We start from the raw sequence: 18,012 nt of genomic DNA, 5'->3' as shown, positions 1-18,012 counted from the left end.
AAGAGGACATCTAAACTTCCTCGGTCTCAGGGCTAAATCTAGAGTAGATGAAGAATAACTTTCGAAAGCCCTGTGTTTTCACATTATCATCACAGGCGCGGTGCATGATGCTCCCCTCCACGTCAGCTTCCTTCAGTGAGAGGTACACGGCGTCCTGAGAATTCAGGCCTTAAAGAAATATGCAGTTTAGATGAAAGATATTCAGAGACTGTCAGGGGCATATTTTAATCTTACTACTGTGCGGCCTCTTATTTTTAACCTTTAATTTCCATCTTCTAGTTAGAGTTCTTAAATTGTCAAAATCAGAGACATGATTTTGCTGCACAGTTCTTAAGAAATCTATAGATTATTCCTCCCTATTCTGAAACTGTGCCAGTTTTCTGAGTTCTAACTTCTGGGTTTAAAATCTCAGATGAAAAAAAAAAAAAGCCTTGTGAAATATAGTGTCAGATTTAACTTGCCTGTTGCCTAAATTTTCAAAAGGCCTTTATTAAATAAAATGTATAAAATATTCTGATTTTCAGGGAAGCGCTACTTGTCATACAATTAACTACTAGCTGCCGGCCTGGTACATATCTGGCACTTAATAATTTTTGTTAAACTATTGAAAGAAGGAAAAATCGAATGAACCCTGCAGTAACATAGATCTTTCACTGCATCTCCACCCCCTTGATTTGAGAAACCTAAAGCAAACAATAATAATCTCTAGTGGTAACTTCTAGACCAGTAGTCCCAGAGAATAAAAAGAATCTCTAGGAATATTTTTAATCTGGCATTAACAAAAGATTACCTTGATATTAAAAGATACTTCCCATAACTTTCATATAATTTTAAACATCTTTAACTCAAATTTTTTGAAAATCCAAAGGCATCCAATATTGACTGCGGCATAATATCCACCTTTCGATATGTGCGCACTCTTAAGATAGCTGTGTAAATATGTGCCAAAAACATAAATATTAAGAAAGAAAACAAAAACTCAGAATGATACATTTGAGAGTCCTCTTTCCTAGATATCACAATGTAATTCCAGCTTCTATCTAGTGTGTATGTTACAAAAGCGAAATCCAATCTTTTAAATCTAAGGTGTTCTTTTTTAATATTACTTATTTCTTTATATGCTTTTTAAACTTATAAACTTGCCAACTCTGTATAGACTCAAATATTTTATTTTCACTTCAAAATTTAGGAACACTTTAACTTTTTAGTCAGTTCTCATAGAAAAAGGAGCCAGAGGACTTCTAAAAAATGTTTCCTTTAGCATCAGTTACCTGCTGACTTGACATAATTCTATGTAGAAATGTGTTCTGTTATTCTTTTACAGTTGAATTTTTTAGTAAGAACACTTTACTATGTTACACGTTTATAATTTTTGGCAGTAAAACATAGGGGAAAAAATAATGATGACTGTGTTCTGGTGTAATCAGCTAACCAACACAAACATGAATACACAAAGGGCGGTCATTTTCAAGTATGTGAAAAAATCCCATTCTATAAGTCAAGGCTGAATGCCTCAGAAAAGGCATGGTTTTCTTTGTCTTTTACAGATGGCCATCACAGCAGCGACCCTTGGAGCTCCTCCAGTGGGATGAATCAGCCTGGCTACGGAGGAATGTTGAGCAATTCTTCTCATATTCCACAGTCTAGCAGCTACTGTAGCCTGCATCCACACGAACGTTTGGTAAGGCTAATTTAAGTGGTAAGGGAGATAAAACAACTAGTTATTAAATCTCATCCTCTTGTCTTTTCCTGAAGGTACACAAGGACTCTGTAAATGAATACAGAATTGGTATACACGCATTACTCTTACTGTCATATTGTTTTTGTGATCAAGGACATAGCTGAGTCAAATCACCTATGTAAGCCTTTTCAGTCTCTCTTTGTCATTGTTCTTCAGTTTATTGTGTTTTGTTCTGTGTTTTCTTTATCATAATTTCAGCTTCCTTTGATACATAAATACGCACTGTATTTGAATCACAGAAATCAGCTATGGCACTACATTATTATTGTTGTTGTTGTTGTTATTACTACCTGTAGTTTGAAGGATATACTGCAAGGGGCAGAGTAACAGTCAGTAGGGTAAGTGACATGCTTCACCCATGGGTCCTCCAATTTCCCCCTGACTGGCTCTGTCAGTGGTAACAGCTTTGACCTGTTGTGCCACCCTGGAAGGAAAGAGTTCATGTTTTCTTTACACTCCCATCAGTTAACAGCCATCATGGGAGAGCAGATCCGCAATTTTTCATATTTTAGCTTTAATTCCACACATTCCAGTCTCCCACCGATACTCTGTTTCGCCTCACTCTAGTTGAAAACTGCTGGGCAATAGCATGTTACCTTTTTTTTTTACTACTAAAGTTTCCACCCTGCCCATCCCCTACACTTATCCATCCTAGTATTACTCTTTATTCTAGAGGAAACAATTCATCTGATGTTTTCCTAGCCTCAAATCAACCACAGCCCCGGATCTACTTATGAACTTAAGTCTATCATTAATGGAGGAAAGAGTACTTCTAGAGCATGAGTTAGATTTAGGATGCAGATAAGTGAGACTCAGTCTCTTATAAAATAATATAGCTTTAAAATTTAATCTTACAAATGTAAAAGGATATGAAATGTCTAGTTATCATTAGTGGTATTTATACGATTTCTCTTTAAGTTAAAAGTTGCCCCTCTTTTTTTTTTTTCTAATACCTCTTTTTTTTCTTTTTTGGGAAATAATACTTTCTAGATCTCTGTGGTCTTTCCTCTCCTTTGCTCAGCCACTAGAAATACAGAAAGGTGACATATATCTTATTCTAACAACTTGAATCATTCCAGAAGTTAAGGGTTCTGAAACCCTCGAAAATACCTATTTATTTACTCCTAGTGACAGACACTGTGTGGTCAATTAACCTGTCTGTTAATGAGAGACAAGTAATGGAGATGGAATTAGCCTTTTTATATCATCTCCCAAGTTTGAATGTGTAAATCACAAACTATCTCAAATTTCAGCACATTTTCAGTAAATAGCAGATGTTTTACTTTCAAATTTTCTCTTCTCTCACCTCCTACTTAGAGGTATTAGAATGAAAGCTTAGAGAAATATCAACTATTATTACACTGGAATTTCTTCTTGGCTAACATTTTTATTTCTCCATCATCATTTTCCACATCTCTAAGGAACTCATGATCAAATTTACATGTGTCCTATGAGCAAGGAAAGTTTTGATTACACATAAAAGATTTTGGCACTATACTAATATGTTGGAATTTCAGCCCTTTTAAGAATTGTCCATCGGACATTTATTTTTTTCCTCCGGTGTTTCTTCTTTCTTTCTCTATTATGGTCTAGAATTTTGGTTAAGGTGGTTTGATTTTATCTCAATCAAATTCACTACATGGGGGTGTACCATTAAAGAGCTCCAGTGCACAAAAAAAAATGTAAACCAACTACATTATTCCTTTTTGAAAAAGTTTTGCTGAACCAAAACGACATTGTCAACCAAGAGGAAAGATAATATGGAAGGAGTAATCCAATAGATTGAATCGGATGTTGTATTTGTAATGTCATTTATCCATCCCAAAACACAGGGTTTTCATTCTTAACATGATTCCTAGCAGATCTTAGATATTAGGGGTTTCATTTTTAAAAATTACCAAACGAATTAGATCTCTGGCTGTATAGCCTAATGAATTTTCTCACCAATAGGGAAACTGTTGAATTATATCTAGCAATCATTGTTATTTTCAGTGTTTAACCATTCAAAAAATTTGTTGCTAAAGTAACATTTAAAAATCTGACACCGGCTGAGAAAAATTTGAGTGTACAGTAAGAAAGCAGTTATTGTCCTTTCACTTGAAAATAACACTAATTCCTCATAATTTTCAAATGTAGCTTTTGGCCAGTGCCATATTGAACAGAGGAATGGTTTGAGAAAAAGAAGAGAGCTTTCCTTGTATTATTTTGGGTATCATTTGGCCAAATTAGTATTATCTCTAAAGGTAAAACACGTTAGAAACGTTATTGTCATCATCACTTTATATCATGTTATAATAGAATATGTAATTATAAAAGGTGTAATCCATACACTTCAGTAACAGCTGTCAAGTCACCAGTTTTGATTCTTCAAATTCCCTTTACAGTTTCAACCTCGACAACACAATCACTGCTGTGTCACAGATGCACATGCAAAGCCACTCAGCAGAATGGAGTTTGTCGTTAAGCTTTGTAATGGGGTCTTGTAGGTTTAAGTTTGGAATGACTTGGCAGAGTTCTTTTTAAAAAAAAAAAAAGCTTAGAGTCTTTGCTGTCTGGCATGGTTTAGGCATGGTCTTTGCACCACGGAGCAAAATAGGTGAAGTAGTTCTAAGAGTCTGAAATTTTAATATAAAGGAAGTTCTGTTGTCTTTTATTTTTCATAACATAAACCTTTACCCCAGTGATTCTAAACGAGTTATGATTTCGCCTCTCAGGGAACATTTGGAAATGTCTGGAGACGTTTTTGGATGTTATACCTGGGGCGCAGGGGGGTGGTACTTGATACTGGAATCTAGTGTACAGAGGCCAAGGATGCTGGTAAAAATACTGCAATGCACCAGAGAACCCACCACCCCTCGGCCCCCAGCAAAGAATTATCTGGCACAAAAGATCAGTCGTGCCAAGGTTGTGAAACCCTGTCTTAACCCAAAGCATGATTGATTTTATTCTTAGTATGTACTACCAATTACTATATTTTCTAACCTTTGAATTATCAACCCATCGGTTTATAAAAACATCACTAATGGAAACACTTGCACACTCTCATCAGTAGACTCCGAATACACTATCATTGAGTATCATAAGTAAAAATAATTAAATAGCTAGTATGTAAGGCCATAACACTTTTTCCCTCCGTGGTAAGAGGGCAGACAGTATTAATGGCTGGACTAAGAGAGACCAAGGGGACCTCTTATCGTTGATTCCTAAATATTCTAAAAGACAACATTATTCACATATCATTGATATCCCCTGTGGTGTATTTATTGTGTCTTTGAGTGACAGAAGTTTTCAAGATACTTTTCTTTGTAAAATAATCTAGTTATAAATCTCATTAATCAATTTCAGCATCTAATTTTCTATGAATCTCTAAAAATAACTGACTTAGGTGGGTTGTATTGGTTTCCCCATTAAAACCTGTGGGGAAGAACTCTTTTTTTTTAGTCTCTTAACTCAGTGTTAACCCTTTGTTTGTCAAACTGTAAATTAATGCCTATTTTATACCAAGTTAAAGGAATCTAAAAATAATCACTGAGGCAATTATCGTTTTCCTATCCCATTCTGTAATTATTAATAGTTATTTAAATATTCCTCATGAAATTTTTCTCTGTTTCGATATTTGCATAGTGGGAACTGATTTATAAAGTCTCTGTTCTTCAGAAACTCAGCATAAAACACAACCGAAACTCTCTCTTTTTCTTTTAGTTTTCTTTTTCCTTATTCTGTTTCTTTTTCTCCACTTCACTATAGTCTTTAGCTCTCGAGCAGAAATGTCTCTTCTAAGTTTGGTGTTCTGTGGCTTATTCAGAGTTTCATATTAACTGTACCATGGAACAGACCCACTCTATCTTTCTTTGGAGAAAATTTCATGGACTACTTGGGGTATTTTGAAAGTAGCTAATGAGTTTAACAGGTGGCCCATGGAATTTTTTGGTCAAGCAAAGAGGTCCATGAAATTAAAAAGTTTGAAAGACATTCTTGGGAACTGGGAAAGGTTTAAGGGCATTCTGCCAAATTTTTCACTGAAGTCGACCTTTCATTTGGACTATTTTGAGTGCACAGAGGTAATATTTTCAAAGGCATGGCATTGTTCAACCTAGCTCTGAAATGTTGTTTCATTTTCTAGGCCATTCGTTATCTTTCAAATAACTAGTATTTCAATCCACTCTTTATTAAACGCTAACTGATAACGGTTGTTCATTGAGCATATAGGATAATTATGTGTTCAGTACTCAGCCGTAAGTTGTAGGATGCAGAGTTATAAGCTCGTTTCCCTCTCTTTGAAGAGTTTACCATATAGATGGAAGTACACTTGAAGGAGAAAGCGGTGAAAAGCAGAGTATAATTAAGCGTTAAATGGCAGAGTGCAGAATGTAAGTTCATTAGAGATTCAGAGAGAAGAGATCTCAGAAGAGTTAGTTAGAATAGTAAGGAATCATCATGAAAAAGGTAGAACCTAAGATGGGCCTCTCAAGATAAAGGAAAGTACCAAGACACCAGGGTTTTACGCCTTGTGAATAGATGCTTGGGCTTCAAGCACCTCTGACTATCAGCATCATATTCAATCTCAATTTTCTACTGAACAATATTAACAGATTCTCCAATAATAATATAATAGATATCCATAGGCTATTAATATATTACATGTAAGGAAAAAGTATGTTTTAGCTTAAATATTTTTTCTTTACATATTTTTTTTTACATTCAAATGCCTATAAGAACACCTTTTAAAGCATATTATGATCTTAAACAGGAAAATAGCTTGATGTGTTTCTGTAAATTACTGTGTCTCTCTTAGTGATCTGCCCATTCCTAAGCAGATGGGTGGGTAACACCTAATGTGTCACTTTACAGGCACTGTGATATACCCCAAGAAAAGCAACTTATTTGGACAACTGGTATAATAATCGAACTCAAAGCCAAGCCTTACACCAAATGATTCTATAAAGATGATGTTCCTCTTTCACAGTCACTTATAGGTGACTCGCTAATGGAGAGGACCTGTAAAGAAAGAAATCAAATAGTCGTTCTCAGTTCATTTGTTCTAGTTTAATTCAATATAGTCATTGAGTTAAAGTTGTATATGTTGATACTTTGGTGAGGTATGTAATCATTAGCACTTAAAAATTTTTTCATTTACCATTTTGTTCTTGCTGGTGTTCAGAACAATGATCCAGTTTGGTAGGTAGAAGATCTGAGACTAGTGCGTTCCTCTTTGCCATTTTGTGGTCAGGATGAAATGTAATGTAAAACTCTGTGGGTCATGATGTTGTTTTATTTATTATATCTTGGAATCTTTCTTACTTTATCAATAGGCTATACCAAAAAAAAAAAAAAAAGGCAATGCCCTTTTATGCTGCTGAAATCATACAGATGCTTATAAGCAGTAATTTTTATATTTAGAGATTGTGATCATATCTCAGTGTTGTATATTGCCATCATATTCCTCTGCATTTGATGCAAACCTCAACCAACTATGTGCCTTATATTTTATTATTTGAAAAATGAAACCTGTCAGATCTAAGCAAGATGTATTCTTGGATATTTTGAAATTCTAATAGCTTTCTCCCTTACAAAATGAAGAGTTCTAAAAGAAGTATTAGAAAACGTACCCACTAAATATTTTATGGTTGAATATGGCCTCCTTTTTCTGCTTCTTGCTACAGAGCTATACATCACACTCTTCAGCAGACATCAATTCCAGCCTTCCTCCAATGTCCACTTTCCACCGTAGTGGTACCAACCATTACAGCACCTCTTCCTGTACACCTCCTGCCAATGGGACAGACAGTATAATGGGTGAGTCTTGGAAATGCCAGTTCTGCTGCCGAAAGTCAATGCCAGGATTTAATCATGAAAGACTTCTTTTTCCCCCCATTCTTGAACAGCAGTTAGGCAATGAATATTTGTCACATAACTGAATGAACAAACAAATGAACCGAACAGAAATAGTCATTGGCTTGATCATAATTACTTTTTTTTTCCCCACAAGAAACTGAAATTTGGCTACTTTTGTGTACTGTTAGTCATTAGATTGAGGTTTTAAAAAGGCCAAAACCATCTTGTTTCTCATACTCTCAAACAGCAAGCAAAATGTACTTTAATAAGATAAACTATTGGAGACTATTGAGATAGAGGGTGTTATAGCTCTTAATAGTAGTTATCGACCACTTCTCAAATTCAGTCATTGTACTGTGCTCTTGGCTTATGACACGCCGCAGTCTTCTGAAGACTGATTTATGAGAAATTCACAGATGAGTAGTAATGACTAGTGGAGCTTCACCTTCTGAAGAATGCGGCCTCGTGGAGTCCATCAAGGGGGAAGAAGTGTTTGTTCACCTATGGGAGAGGAGATGGCTAGGAGTCTATGGGCCAGAAGTCATTTGCTGCTTTTTATCAAGCAAAATACTAAGCAAGGGAAGGCCCAAGCAGAATGCCGCTGCCACATGGACTGAGCCGTCACCATGCTCTCACTTTTCATGCTGTCCATTATGGTTCTTTCCCAAGGACACCATACTCGCCGGGAAGAAAGAGTTGGCAGGCTGTCTAGCTGCCCAGGGAAGAAAGAGTTCAGGCTGGGAGGAGGCAGGCACCCTCTTCTAATTTGGCCTCTGACGATCTTTCCTGTACTTCGGATGAGCAGCACAGCCTGATGCTCCAGGGTTTTATTAAAACCTCAGACTTCACCAATCACCACTACTCTGGTTCTAGCTCAAACCCACAGCTGGCTGGGCCTTAAGATGACTTCCAGCAGGTAGTGTGATAAGAACACACAATAAGTTAGGGAGAGGAATGTGTGACAGAATAATCCTGCTTATTCCTCTTAGCTATTTGTAGGTTTTTCATTTTCTCTTGTCTACAGAACTGTGGAAGTAGTATGAATCACTTATGTGGGAGAGTTTTCGATGAAAAAGAAATGTGTTTTGAAATGTTACAAATATAATTCTGCCTAAATAATACACTCCCTGCTTATTCAGTAATATATTTCACCCTCGAGATGAGCCATCTAGCAGTTTTTTGCTATCATGTCTCATTAGGAAGCAAATTTAGGAAACAGTTCCCATTTTTGGAACTTTTCATAACGAAGTTTCTACAAATGTGTTACTTCGGCTTGACCTTGGAGGGCTATGGACAGAGGTCACATAGGGAAGTTTTGTTAGCTGTCAATGCAGATTTAGCAGATTAGAAAAACAAGAAGAAAGAAAGAAGTGCAGAACTGAAAGAGTGAGAAAAGCATATTTCACTTCAGTGTGGTCTGGCACATGGAAAGCCCCTTTCCGCAGTCATGAGGTCTAGTTATAAAGAAAGGTGACCGGTCATTCATTCTCTTACATGGCAGATTTCCTGTCTACTTGTGGTTTGAGTAATTTTCTTTTTTAGGAAGGTATAAAGGTGGAACAAAAGCTAGAGTTGAGGAAAACGTACTTAGGCACTATTAGAAAAAAAAATGTGTTTTTTTTTTTGTTTTGTTTTGATTTGCAAAAGAGTCTTCCTGGGAGAGAGGCTCTAGACTTGGGAAGAAAGAGGTATTATGAGACGGCATAATCGTCCTCCATGAGATGTGGTCAGCATAGCCCCGAGCCTTACCAGAAATGGGGTTTACTTAAGTTAAGCTGGTTGGCTCATCATTAGCTTGTAGATGAAAAAGAATGTGTACTCTCCTTCATTTGTTCTGGGCAAAGTGGGGCTATAGTGACTTCTACATACTAGTGGGCTCCACTACATAGTAAAGATGGACTTAACTCATTACAGACCACAGGACGGGCGAGGGTCTAGGAAATAAGAAGTCATGGTAACTCAGCTTTTTGGAGGAACAGATCTTTATTAACTTGCATAAATACAGCTATTACCTTAGGATTCCTCTAAAGGAGAACATTGCAGTACTGTGTCCTCCTTAAGTTAAAACGCAGAGGAAAATTTAAGTATGATAATCAGCTTTAGTATTGCACGGTGTCGGAGCAGCTCACATTTCTTTGCACTTTAATTCCCTTAGATTTTGGCTTGATTTCCAGAGTGCGGTAGAAGTCAGGATGGCAGCATGTCTGTATAACAAGAAGAGAAGATTTCTCTTCTGTTAGTGATACTTCCCTAGCAAACAGTATGGATTAATAGGATACATCTGTAGACTTTTGAAAATATTTGGCGTATACTCACTCATTCTGAAATGCAGGAAATAAAGAAATATTACATTGCCTATATCGCAAAGAACAAACAGAGCTAATTAAATAATTGGTAAATAGGGAACACATAGCCTGACACATGTTTAAGATTACACACATGATTCTGTAGAAAATGACTGTAAGCAATACTAATGCTGTAAGAATGGGGTTCAAGCACTAACACATGGACATCACATTTTTCAAGTTTTCTTGGTGTAAAGTTGCAAGGCAGTGCAATCTTTTCATAAACAGTGCAATCTTTTCATAAAAGCTTCTTTTGCAGTTCAAAAGATCATTGCCCCATTTCTCAATTGCATATTATAATTTGTCTTCCCGGTGTCCTGCACTGGTCATAGAACAGCAGAATGCGTGTGGAGTAGGCTCTGAAACTATCAGAAGGTCACCTCTCTGGAACCATGCCCCTTGCCTCTGGTTCTGTCCTCCGAATCTCAGAGATGGAAGATGCTCACTGAGGTTTTGGATGGCTTGCATTTGGTTTGGAGAAATGACCATTGTTTCTGGGCTTTTGTTTGTTTTTCCCCTCTAATGTCCAATACCAATTTTTAGAAACCCTTATAAAGGATAAAGCTTACTCAGATCATAATGACAGAATTTTTTTAAATGACACATTTATCCATGGAGTTTTGAAAGAACTGTAGAGTGAAATATTTTATTTGTGGTACATAGTCTATTATTTTTCTCTGAATTCTTACCAGCAAACCCCGAAGATTACATTAGATAGTTCTGAATTTGAAGGGTCTTTTAAGCACCCGAGAGTTATATGAGGGGCCAGCATGGATGCCTAATAGCTCAACTGGTGTAACACCCAGTTTGGAAGAGAAGCTCAGTCTGGAGGCTTCAGAAGTTACCATCATCGGAGCCTTTCAAACTTTATTTTTAAAACTCTTCCACTGTTATGATGCTGGCTGTATCTTAAAAGCAATAAAGTCCAATGCTTCTGCATGTGAATGAGCTTGCATACAGAGAAGGAAATATAATAAGTTATTAGATACCAGCTGTAGAGGAAAGAAATGTCTAGAGGATAGTACCTATGTATACTTTTGCTGTCCACAGATAATTCCTTCCTACCTGCACTATCCAAAAGGTCTTCCTGGTCAAAACAATTGAGAGGACTGCCTACCAGAACACAAGCAAGTCCCTGAGACTGCTCAAGAACACAAGCGCCCCAGTTTCCCCCTGGGAAGTGCCATCTGTGTAGTTTACCGGGGTGTGGTCTCATGTAGTTGGGGCTACATACCTTTCTTCTCCTCAGAGGGAACTGAGAATATAACCAGCATAATGGTTATAACAACTATTATTGGTTTATTAGTCTTTAACTGGCTGGCTTTTTATACATGGCATTTCCCATATTTCTAAACCTCAAACCAAACAGTGTTGAAGGAACAGACTACCAAGATTGATTTAATACAACATGTGCAAAAGATTACTCTAGAATCTCTATCTGGTTCACGAATTAATCTGGCTTACAACTTTCACTTCTAATGACATGTTTCTATGACATGATGCATTGTACTATGTGGCTTTTCTAGTAGAAACATGTCCATTTCCCCTTGAGGACTTGGTTTCACAGTAATTTTATTATTGGAGTAATCGCATAAGATTCACTTTGTCTTTCATAAGAATCTTGAGCTTCCAAATACAGTTGGGTGGTGGACAGGCACAAGGCATGAGAGTATTTGAATTTTATCCAGCAATGTCATGGCATCTTCGTTACAAAGACCACCAGTGGAAAACAGTGAGCTGGTTTGATTAATTAAAGTCTTCTAGTTCATTTCTTGCACATGGCATGGGGCCCAACTTTCCCCCCCGAATTCCTAGAAATTTCTCCTGTTAAAAATGAATGCATTGTACCCTATATTTGAGTCTTTATTCTACAATTGTATATAGTAGGAGTGATGGAGATGCTTCTTCTTGTGTCATCGTTATAGACAAGCTCAAGGCATTGTTATGCTGCTTCTAATAATTTAGTAACATGATGGTCACTCAGATGTAGCTCAAGAAAACCTAAATTTTAAAGCAGTCCTCTCCTTTCAGGCAAATACACTATGAATTACACTTCTTATCCCTTTTATATCTACATGATGTTCCCAGGCCTGAGGCTATGGCTGTGCAATAAAGGGGCAACACATTTTCCAAATTCTGATTTTCAGTGGTGGATCCCCAGGCACCACTCAACCTGGCGTTTTGTTAAGGGTGTGTTCTGATGGGAATTGCCATTTCCCCGAAGCTGAGACTGAGTCCAAGGGTGGTCCAACACGTAGCCAAAGATGCCAAACCCTTCTTTCCGCTCCTTCTAGCCAGCAAGCAACAGCACCTGTGATCAAGCCATCTGAACAATGCTCGGGTGGCTGGCAGTGTCAAATCCTCCTACAAAATTACAGTTCCTCTTAACAACTGCTCATCTTCCACTCATATTTATGTTACAGCTCTACTTAGAAACTGATTATTTTTTTTTTTCTTGAGCAAGAAAAATTAATTAGAGCAAAATAACTTTAGAAATCAACCCAGTCTTTGCCAGGTAGGGGCAATAGTTTTTGTCTGTATTTCTGTTATATGGGCCTTTGGGTAATTTCTAATAATACAGATTGATAAAAATTAGGGCCTTGAACAATAATCAAGTCCTGTTACATTAAAGCCAAAAAGGTGGATTTGCTGAGCACAAACTTTAATTAGAAGTGTGTTTTATTAAACATGACCCATTACTCAACATAAAAGAAATTATACCATTTGGGAATTAATAATATATTTACATTCTGATTATTTATATGCTTTGACATATCAGTTACCCAAATAAAAAGAAACTCTTTAACAGGAGGACCCGTGTAGCTTAACATGTTCAAGGACTTTTAAAATGTGTCTTCTCCAGCATTTACTGGAACAGAACAAAAGGCATTCCAAGCTAAAGGGCAAACTGGCCCCAATAAACTGCTTTGAAATTTAAGCCCTTGGGTTTGGCTCTCCAGCTGCTGTAAGGTAGCATGCCTTCGTGGTAAAAAATCGTCTATTCTTATCAGTGGCTTCCATGAGTAGCCTTTGTAGTTTTCTGAATCGTTTTCATGGCAACATGAGGTAAGGCATTGATTCTATTTTTTGTTCTACTTCCTGAGTTTTAATATCTTCCCTTATAAAACAGGCATTTAACAGAAAGTTTAGTTAGAAAGGTGTAGTACAAAAGCAGAAAGTCATCATAATTATCACATCTTGCCTCTTAGAAAGTGATATGTATGCTATATATAATTTACTTCTTAAATATTCCTAAAATAGTTCTATTAGTTTTCAATTATTTGGTTTCACAAAAAAAAAAAATAATAATGCTTATTAAAGAAGAATTAATTTTCTGAAAGCTACTACAATGGCAAACTTTATCTGTAATTGAAGCAATAACTTGTCCTATTTGGGTTTCAGGCCTTTGTTAGATAATGTAATTTTTCCAGTGTGACTCTGAACTTTCATTTCATAAAGGTCTGTTTTCTAATCAAGCAGATATCACAATTTATTTGACTAATAAGTCTCACTTTTAGGTATATATGTTAACATTTCTTCTAGGAATAAAAAAATATATATCTATATATAATTACCCTCAAGTACCATGGTAATACATGCTGAAAAAATGTTATTGCTCTCTGCTTTTAAAATCTTTATTATTTTCTTTTTAGAATTGTATTTAGTAAAAAAAAAAAAAAAAACAAGAACTCCATAATGCAGTAATATTTTCACACCAGATACAATTCTCTCTTATATTAAATATATTTCTAATACTATTAATATCTGTTCTTTCCACTACCTCAATGTATGATATCAGACCCTCATTTTCAAAGAATTTCCTTATATATATAATCCTTAGTACTGATAACCAATATGCTTTGAATATGAACTTGTGATTTGAACAAGAACAAGTTTGTTTTGTCAGAAGATGATTTTGTTCTTTTGATCACATACCAGTGTTCTTTCAGTTTTAGTAATTAACACATGAGTATAGGTGTGGGTTTTGTTAACCAAATAAAACAGACATCCAAAAATTGTCTAACTGACATACCCAACATGTAAATCTATAAAGATAACAAGCAAAATTTAACTATGCTAAGTAGAGATCAAGAGAGTGGGATTATAACCTAGAGAAGCAGAGAATTTGACCACTTGAGATGCAGTCGCGACTCCATTTTACAGACCTGGAAGCTGAGGGTCACATTTGCGAGAAGCGCTGCTCTCTTGGGCCAAGGATCAGGCTGGGGATTTTTAAAACTTATTTGTGTAATAAAGTTTCGCTCGGATTAGTCAGTGGGTTCAAGAGTTCTTTTTTCTTATTTCACAAAATATTGAAAAGTATCTTCCCCTAGAGATTAATAAGATTTATTTAAACACTCTGTCAATTTGTTACTGTCAAAGCCTTAATAAAGTTAACTAACCAAATGTCATAGGCGTTGAATTGATACTGAAGACCTCAAAAGAACACTGGCTGTACCATTTTATAAAGGCAAATTACCTTCTAAAGATACTTACTAAATAGAGCTGGCTTTGAGTTATATACTGGAATCTATATCTTTTTATTAATAATACTCTTTGTTCATTTATTTTGTAGATAAAAATACCAACATTTAAGATGATAGAGACAGCTACATGATTACGTAGACTGTTTTTTGGTTTTTGTTTTTTTGTTTTGTTTTGTTTTATCTCTGGAATTTGAGACCATATTGACTTTTAGTAGCCTAACAGTTCAAATTTTTTAAATGTGGACACAGACTTAAATATGTGGAAAATGTATGTTATTTAAAATATTAAAAATATGATATTTCCTAGGAAGCCAAGCCTATTATAGATTTTTTTAAACATTTTTATTAACTGTGGAACACTGAGAGGAGAACTTCTTTTTGCATATATCATTATTCTTGAGGATAATGTAATCGACTAAAATATAAAGAAAAGCCAAACTTTGAGGACTTCGGAGGCCCGAAAGCACTGCATGCTTAGCAGTAAACTGCCATTCACCACCAGCTACTCATAAGTAATAAGGGGGAAGGTAGCAGCAACTGAAACACTGTCTTTAAACCAAGGTGTCAGGTTTATATTTTATCTGTAAAAAATGTAGCAGGAATATATTTGACATCTACCTCAGCAAACAAATTAATGCTAATTAAAGATTAATGTGTTGTAATTAGCATTAAAAATGCAATTAAATTGTGAGTAAATGGACCAGGAATAGAAAATCGTTAGACTTCTCCCTGCCTGGTTTTTTTCATATTCTGCCTTTTGTTTTTGCAGCAAATAGAGGAAGCGGGGCAGCAGGCAGCTCCCAGACCGGAGATGCTCTGGGGAAAGCACTTGCTTCGGTGAGGAAATATTGACTTTGGACTTCACATGTACCACTGTAGAAGGCTGAACTTTAATCACAAGTGGACATTTGAAATTTTAGGAAATGAACGGCAAATAGCTTTGATTTTTGGAAATGCTAACTTTCTTGCATAATGATCATTGGGAAATTTGAGGAGAAATCTCTGAAGCTTCCAGGGCATGGCTGGCCTCTTCCTTCTTGTCTCCTCATAACGGTGCTAAGTGGTCTCCAGTAATGGATTTGTGGGTATTCTCAGGGCCTTTAGGTGTATAGAGTTTCTATCTTGATTTCTTATTTTTCTCTAAGGTCATATGAGTGCTCATTGGCCAACTAAGACTGACTTTTGCTAGGAGCTATTCTAAAACACATTGGAAAGCCATTTAAAAAAAAAAAAAAAAAAAAAAGGCCATGACTGGGGTCCATGAGAATTTGTCACATATTTGAGGACCTGAGGACTTAGCTTCTCCGCTTTACCCGCCCACTGTCAAGAGACTACAACTGAACATTTCCTGCATGTTCACGAGCGAAACACCTGACGCACCTTTTTTGTCTGAGGAAGTATACCTGGTGTTGTCCTCAAAAGCTAAACGTGGTCATTTACAAATCTAAGTGGAGATTTCTTGCTCTGACACTTGGTCTCCTCAGTTGATTTTTCCTTACCATTGGGAGCTTAAAATAAGTTTGATTTATGTTAGCATCGTGACAAAGTAAAAGTTTTTATTGAATCTGGGCATTCTTATGTCTTAGGATCAAATGCCTTACTTACAGTGAGGAAGGAGTTGGACAACAGTCTTAAAGACAATACCGTCTGACGTGTTTTATGGAGGGGGATGAAAGTTGTAGGTATCTCTGGCTTGCTCGCAGCCATACGGCCACGTAGGAAATGGGAAGGAAAGGACTAGAACGAAAGTCTGCTGACCTCCAGTCCATTTCTTTTCCGACTATCTTATATGACCTCAATAATTCTTATTTTGAAAAATTAAAGTAATTGTTAAGTGTTTCATTTTAGACCATGGGTACTATAGTTGTTTATTAAATGTATTTTGTAACTTGTAAATTTTTTTTTAACGAATTGCACTGACACCTCGTAGTTTACAAAATTGTTGATTGTTCCTAATAACGAGGGTTTGTTTCTTTTCTCCCCACTGTTTTAAGATCTATTCTCCAGATCACACTAACAACAGCTTTTCATCAAACCCTTCAACCCCCGTGGGCTCTCCTCCTTCCCTCTCAGGTACTGTACCTCACCCCTGCCCCCACTCCTCCGCAATGCCGGTGGGTTAAACCATGTCCCCTTGTACTTTCTGCACTAGGAGGTAGAAACTCACTCTCCCTGAAAGCTCAAAACATGATATTCCCAAACAAATAGAAAGGAGTGAGAGAGACAGACTGCCCTATGAAGGTACAGTCATTTATACCCAAAAGTTTTCTTAAAAATTAGATGTTTTTAGAATACATAGGCAAATGGAAAACTTTGTCCTTAAACTTGTCCTAGCTCTGTAGAAGGTACTTAACAGAATAACATACTGCAATAGGTAGTAAATATAGTCATAAATGTAGATCATTCAAAAGGATCCTTTCCCACAGATACTTTAACCTTCCCAAATTCCCTCTTTAAAGTCCATGCCTTTGGAATATTTGGAAAACTATAATTTTGTAAATAAACTGCGAAGTAACCATGTGGAGTAAAAGAGGATATGTGCCTTTAAAAATAACAAATTACATGACCCATGGCTTTAAATAATAAAATTATAGGTTGTCGAATTATGTTAGTGCAGCATTTCACTTTTCAGAGATTCATTTAAGAGGCTCGTTCCCCTTCTGACATAAATGCTTCCAGAAGACCCTGTCTAGTGTGTGTCTCTTCTCTTTGGAAAGAGGACAGGTGGCTTCTAACAACAACAACGACAACAATGAAAAAATCACGTCTCTACCTCATCGAAACCTGACCTCAGCGTAATTCGTAGTGGAGTCACTTGCTTAATGTCCCCATCCCTGCATTATTCCCTGCATGCAACACTCACATGGCCCATTATATACTGGGTTCCCTGGGACTGAATGAGGGGTTTCAGACTGCCACCAAGCTGTCAGAGGACATGGCCGTGGCTTACATGGGATTTATTAACAACAGCCTTTTCCAAGCCTCCATTGACGTGGGGCGAGGGGGTGACAGAATGGAGTAGGGTAGCGGGACATTTAAACCCACATGTCCAGAGAGACGAAATTGAAACTGGGAAGAAATAGAGACGATAGAAGAGGATAACAGAACCACGATGAAACATTTTTCGTAACAGAACAGGAAAGGGAAGTTCAGAATTGTTATACTCTTCTGGCTTAGTGCCATATTGTTAAGCTCTGGAAAATAATCATAAGCCTCCATGTCCAGAGCCAGAGAAAGATCAAGACAGCATCGGGCCCAGTAAGGAGAGTGATGAAGGGATCTGAGCAGGAAGAACCCCAAGTTTCGCATTTTGAGCAAAACAGCTCTAATTTTGTCTATTTTATAATTTGGAGGAAAAAATTCTGAAGTCTAAAAAAATTTGAGAACAACTAGTGTAGTCTAGCGCTCAGATTTTACAGACGAGTGTACAAAGCTCAGAAAGGGGACGTGACTTGCTGAGGCTACGTCAGTAGCAGTATCGGAGCTCAGACGATCAGAGGGCTCACCATTCTTCCACAGCACTCCTAGGTCAGTAGGGGGAGGATAACTTTAGAATGCACAATTCCTTCCAGAAAACACCCGCAATACCCTAAACCTGAGCAGT

The 18,012-nt window shown here is 36.8% G+C and overlaps 1 protein-coding gene across 38 annotated transcripts in view; it reads left to right on the top strand.

The window, feature by feature from the left end:
• TCF4 (transcription factor 4) overlaps positions 1–18,012 on the top strand; it is a 334,414-nt gene that overhangs the window by 282,509 nt on the left and 33,893 nt on the right. For all 38 annotated transcript variants that reach the window (XM_036230077.1, XM_036230071.1, XM_036230073.1 and 35 more), the window contains 4 exons: positions 1,548–1,681; positions 7,405–7,537; positions 15,178–15,245; positions 16,403–16,481. In XM_036230077.1, coding sequence (XP_036085970.1) covers positions 1,548–1,681; positions 7,405–7,537; positions 15,178–15,245; positions 16,403–16,481 — 414 coding nt within the window. The remainder of the gene's footprint in view (positions 1–1,547; positions 1,682–7,404; positions 7,538–15,177; positions 15,246–16,402; positions 16,482–18,012) is intronic.

Source organism: Rousettus aegyptiacus, unplaced genomic scaffold (genome assembly GCF_014176215.1).
Source record: "Rousettus aegyptiacus isolate mRouAeg1 unplaced genomic scaffold, mRouAeg1.p scaffold_m13_p_12, whole genome shotgun sequence".
Taxonomy (NCBI): Eukaryota; Metazoa; Chordata; class Mammalia; order Chiroptera; family Pteropodidae; genus Rousettus; species Rousettus aegyptiacus.
This window is presented reverse-complemented; position numbering and strand designations above follow the sequence as displayed.